At 30.0% G+C, this 5,298-nt stretch overlaps 1 protein-coding gene across 1 annotated transcript; it reads left to right on the plus strand.

Moving 5' to 3' along the window:
• The first annotated feature begins 2,053 nt into the window (after window positions 1-2,053).
• On the plus strand, window positions 2,054-3,845 carry LOC125208518 (histidine-containing phosphotransfer protein 4). Its single transcript, XM_048108152.1, has 6 exons — window positions 2,054-2,210; window positions 2,477-2,607; window positions 2,688-2,756; window positions 2,928-2,999; window positions 3,409-3,481; window positions 3,601-3,845. The coding sequence occupies exons 1-6, from the start codon at window positions 2,166-2,168 to the stop codon at window positions 3,646-3,648; spliced, it is 438 nt and encodes a 145-aa protein (XP_047964109.1). The 5' UTR covers window positions 2,054-2,165; the 3' UTR covers window positions 3,649-3,845.
• The last annotated feature ends 1,453 nt before the right edge of the window (window positions 3,846-5,298 follow it).

Below are 5,298 nucleotides of genomic sequence, written 5' to 3' on the forward strand. Positions count from 1 at the left end.
AGTTCGGCAGAATTTAGTGATCTGTCCCTTCTTGAATATGTGCATTTTTAGTGATTTGAGAGTTTTATGCTTTTTTTTCCTTTAAGAGTAAATTCTATGAAAGAATCATATTGCAGTTATATTATAAGCATGCTTTTTTAGGTGGCACAAACTTTTGGTTTTATTTTTTGGATCAATTCTTTCTATGATGCTAGAGAATGGACAAATAACACACTCTAAGATATAATATTATATGTTTGGATATGACACAATTCAAATTTAATGTCCTATCACTTTTGAATCTAGAAACGCATTAATTTTTTAAAACAGTCATTACGCATAATTTTTATGCTTAAAGGATATTAAAATTCTTACTAAAAGTAGCTGTCCTTTTTTGTTCGATGAATTAGGAGCCATATATTATTACTCATCATGTCTCTATTGGTTACCAAAGATCATACTAGTAGACAAAATATTTGATTTTTTAAAATAATTGTATAAATCTTGTGAACTACTTACTCTACTTATCACAAATTAGTTTGTAGTTTATAATCTCATGAACATCTATTGAAGTATCAGATTAGGTCATCGAATGTGATATGAAACTATAAGGGTCGATCCAACCCGATTAATATAAAAGTCCAATACGCTTTGAAGGTATTCGAGGTCATGAGCTACTTCACTTATCACCAACTGATTTTAATAATTACAATTATGTCTCTCATAAATTATAATCTAAATTTGAAATTTAATTAATTCATCTAATTTAATTATTAGAAAACAATGACAAGGATTTACTTTTTTTTTTTTTTTTTTTTCATAATTCAGTACTGGCCTCTCAAAGTAGACAGTATGTGAAGAAAATGATAATGCTAACGAGATCCAAATTAAGATTTGTGTGCCTTTATATGTTATCAATATTATTCTAATGTTCCGAATGTAAAAATCTAGTGATATATATGCTAGCGACACTTTTCAGACAGAATCGTATTTTAGTTTTGCGCCAATAACTTTAATTAGTGATTGATGAAGATGGAAAAAGTAGGGTTTTGTCATCATAATTCTGATTCCATATCATATCATAAATAGGTGTCATCTTCCTACCATCTTCCTAAACTATTCTACTCCAACTTTTTAAATACACTAAGAAAAGGAAATTAATGTCGCATCAAATTGTAATTAGTGGAATGTGTACCTCTCGCCAAAAATTGATTGGATGTGTCCATTTTGATGGTATATAGCAAGAGACAAAAACTATTCATGTATTATTGTTGTGCATTTGTTCGTTCATGCATAAGTGTACGGATAAAATTGTTTGTGTACTAGTGTAGCATATTATTTAAAATGATTGCCCAAATGCATCAAAAAATTTAAGGGTTTATGTTTCTTATTATAGATTTCCCTTTTTTTTTAATTTACTAAATTAATTAAACTTTCTCTTTTTCCTTATCTTGGTTTTTGACATTGTCGAATTTTTAGAAATTATTAAAAATTATCTTCAACCCTTACTAAATCAACGTTATTCAAAATCAAGTTGCATGAGAAATAAAAAAAACAAAGAAAAAACTTAACTTCAAAATATAGGCTTCAGAGATGAAAGAAAATGTTAATTACTCCCTCCGTCCCACATAATTTTACACACTTTGATCCGGCACGAGTTTTAAGAAATGTAATGGAAAGAAATAGTTGATGGGATGTGGGTCCTACTTCTAAAGTATTAGTTTTATAATAAAATGTGAGTAGGAATGAGTTAGTGGAATATGAGGTCCACTACCAAAAATGGTAAAAGTGAAATGGGTAAAATTATGTCGGACGGCCCAAAATGGAATACTGGGTAAAATTATGTTGGACGGAGGGAGTAAAAAATAATCTTTACGTTAATCTAATCAAATATATTTACATATGAACATAAAAAACAAAGATTTACTAACATTTTTTCTGTGTTCGCCCCTATGTAGCTGCCTGTACTATAATCGAATATGTATTTTTGGCACCATTGAGAAAAATATTAAATAATACGTGGATGTATGTTGATTAGAGGGGGGCCAACAGCCAAACTCCCTTTGTCCCAACACCTATATAAAGCCTTCAAATGCTAACCTCATTCCAATCCCATATCCATAACACACCAATCTCTCTCTACCATCAATTTTCTCTCTAGGTTCAAAATTTTGCACCCAAGAATCATGCATAGACAGCTAGCTAACATGAAGCAAACCCTTTTTGATCAGGTAAATATCCAACACCACTAATTCCTATCTTTCACCAATTAGCTGCATTCCATTGTAATTTTGTAAGGTCCAATCAAAATTACTTTGAATAATGTTCACATCCATGCAAGTGGATACATGTCATAGACATCATTTTTCACATATATTCCTATGTCATGTCGATTAATCTAAGTGTATTTTGCATAAATGCAAAAAAAAGAAGGAAATTAATTTACTAGTGTTATTTTTTTTTCCTAATTCTTGATTTTGAAATTAATTTTGTGCAGGGATATCTGGATGAACAATTTATTCAGCTTGAAGAGCTACAAGATGATGCCAATCCGAATTTCGTCGAAGAAGTTGTGACGTTGTACTACCGCGATTCGGCTCGACTTATCCAAAATATAGAGCAAGCCTTGTGAGTTTTTCATAGTCACACTTTGAAATAGTAATAAGATTATCATAATTTCTAGCTTATTAATTCATTTAAATTGATAGGGAGAAGAGTCCTCTGGATTTTTCGAAGCTGGAGTGCTTGATGCATCAATTTAAGGGCAGCAGTTCAAGGTATATACATGACAAAATTTAATTTGTAAAAATAAATAAAAAAAGTTACTCCTTATAATTATTAATCCATTATGAAGATAGATTCTTCAAGAATTTACAGTCCTGTGAGGAATATTCTCTCTTTCTTTTTTTGGAGTGATAATAACCTTTTCCGTACATGTGATTTTACAGCATTGGAGCTAAAAGGGTGAAAAGTGAGTGTACACAATTTAAAGAGCACTGCAGAGTTGGAAATGCTGATGGGTAATAATTTTGCTATATTTACATTTATATTCCATTTATTCGGGACCATAAAAATTAATTTCTTTTTATATATGCCTCACAATATATTGCTCTTAATATGTCAACTTATGACTTATATATCTTCCTACTCTATAGTTATCACTTTATCCACTTACAATATATTTTTAATAATGGTTAGATTAGTTGCCTTTAATATGTGACTAGTTTTTCACTAACAATACGCTGGTCACTTTAATTAAAACTCGTGTAGCACTACATTATGTCTAATTTTAACACGGCGGGAGTATATCTCAAAGTTCTCTTTTCATATAAGAAAATTGTCAAATTAAAACTACACAATTTCATATGAGAATATATGGAAACTGATGATCTTAAATTGTGATTGATCAATTATTTGTTGTTTTTGCAGTTGCAAGAGAACTTTCCAGCAATTGAAAAAGGAATATGCCACTCTGAGAAAGAAAGTAGAAGTCTATTTTCAGGTCCCCTTTTGTGCTTTTGTTCCAATAAGAGAAATTCTATTCACAGTTTCACACACCCACATGTGTATCTGTGTTTTAGTGACTCACTAATGAAGTGATTATTTGTTAATTGTGTGCAGTTTGCGAGACAAATTGGGCCTGTTGAGAAAGCTTGTCGCTCAAAGTAATGGATAGATTTATATATTTTAATTATAGGCTTCAATGTAATTGGTGTGGTTTATATCTTAGCTTAGTCTAAAACTCACCAAAACCCTTCTCAGATGAAATAAGAGAAGGCTTCTCTCTCTCGATCTATCTCATTGTTATGATAATATTTTGACTTTGCAAAAGATATAATTCTCTCCTTAACTTTTTTGTTTTTATCTTTACGCATTATGTAGTGTGTTTTTAGTTGCATATGTTTTTCCTCCATCCGTTCGACAGTACGAATGTGAGACCCATTACCAAAATTTTTAAAGTAAAAGGTGATAAATTTTTAGGGATAGACGAAAATTGAAAAAATGACAAATTTTCAGGGACAGGGAATACTGTTAGTAATCATTTTAAAAGAACGTATTCACAGCCCATTTATAAAAGAGGAAAGAGAAGCCCGTAGTGGAGCCCAATAGTAATGGGCTGGCAAACGATGGCCCAGTAAGCAGTAAAACAAAACTAAAAATATACTCCTTCATTACTAATAAACAAATATGGATGGCTACTAAATTCCCACTTTAAAACTTCAAATATACTCTCAAAACATTTCAATAATGTTTAGAAAATAAGGCTAAATAACTAGATCTAAAAATAACTCATTTCAAATAATTATATACTTCCAATCTAAGCCATTAGATCTTCATCTAAAAATAACTCATGATCAAATAACACTCTCTCCATTTCATAGTAATAGAGTCATTTTACTATTTTGGTATGTTCCATAGTAATAGAGTCATTTTCCTTTTTAGTAAAAGTCAACACATTTTTTCACACATACTTTATTCTCTCTTACTTTTTTCTCTCTTCATCTCTCTACCTTTTTCATTTTCCATTTTATTCTTTCTTTACTTAACTCACCTAACACAATTTTTCTTAATCTCAATGCAGAAAATTTTTGCCTCCATTACTATGGAATAAAAGAAGTAATATACTTCCAGTCCAAACCATTAGATCTTCATCTAGATGGTAACAAAAACGTTAAACACAGGTTGAATTACATCTCTTTAAAAGTTTCATCGTGTTAACATTTTTAATACACTACATTAATGAGTTAGCAAGTTAAGAAAAATTAGCAACGGATGACAATCCCACTTATAAAAAAGGGAACTAAAAAGAAAGAGACTCACATAATGGAGCCCAATCAATAACAATGGACTGGCAAACGAAAGCCCAATAGTAAAGCATAAAAACAAAAGGATAGAGAAGACATTATTGGTTTTCTAGCCTTAACGAAAATAAAAATATCTTCATTAGTCAAATAATATGGATAGTTGCTGAATTATATTCCCTCTTTGAAAATTCAAATATACATTAAAAACAATTTCTATAATGTTTGCCAAATAAGGCTAAATAACTAAACTTACATACAGATAAACAATCACTAGATTCACTACCTATTTTAAGAGAATATATATGATTGTCTATTAATTGTATATATTTGTGTGTATGAAAATTATGTTTTTTTTCTTGTGTATGAAAATTATGTTATGGATGCATAAATTGTGCGGGTGTAGTATAAAACTGGTCATGCTAGAAATTAAAGATGTGATGCGAATGTGTATTCACATTTAAATTTATCCATACATTTTAAATTAGCAAATAGCGAAATTTACTTATTTTTATTA

This window comes from Salvia hispanica, chromosome 2 (assembly GCF_023119035.1).
Source record: "Salvia hispanica cultivar TCC Black 2014 chromosome 2, UniMelb_Shisp_WGS_1.0, whole genome shotgun sequence".
Classification (NCBI taxonomy): Eukaryota; Viridiplantae; Streptophyta; class Magnoliopsida; order Lamiales; family Lamiaceae; genus Salvia; species Salvia hispanica.

What these genes read in the sequence shown, in the direction of transcription:
- LOC125208518 (XM_048108152.1), top strand. Translation starts at nt 2,166, where the DNA reads ATGCATAGACAGCTAGCTAACATGAAGCAAACCCTTTTTGATCAG. An exon ending in TTTAAGGGCAGCAGTTCAAG is followed by an intron (nt 2,757 to 2,927) that starts GTATATACATGA and finishes GTGATTTTACAG; the next exon opens with CATTGGAGCTAAAAGGGTGA. An exon ending in AGAGTTGGAAATGCTGATGG is followed by an intron (nt 3,000 to 3,408) that starts GTAATAATTTTG and finishes TTGTTTTTGCAG; the next exon opens with TTGCAAGAGAACTTTCCAGC.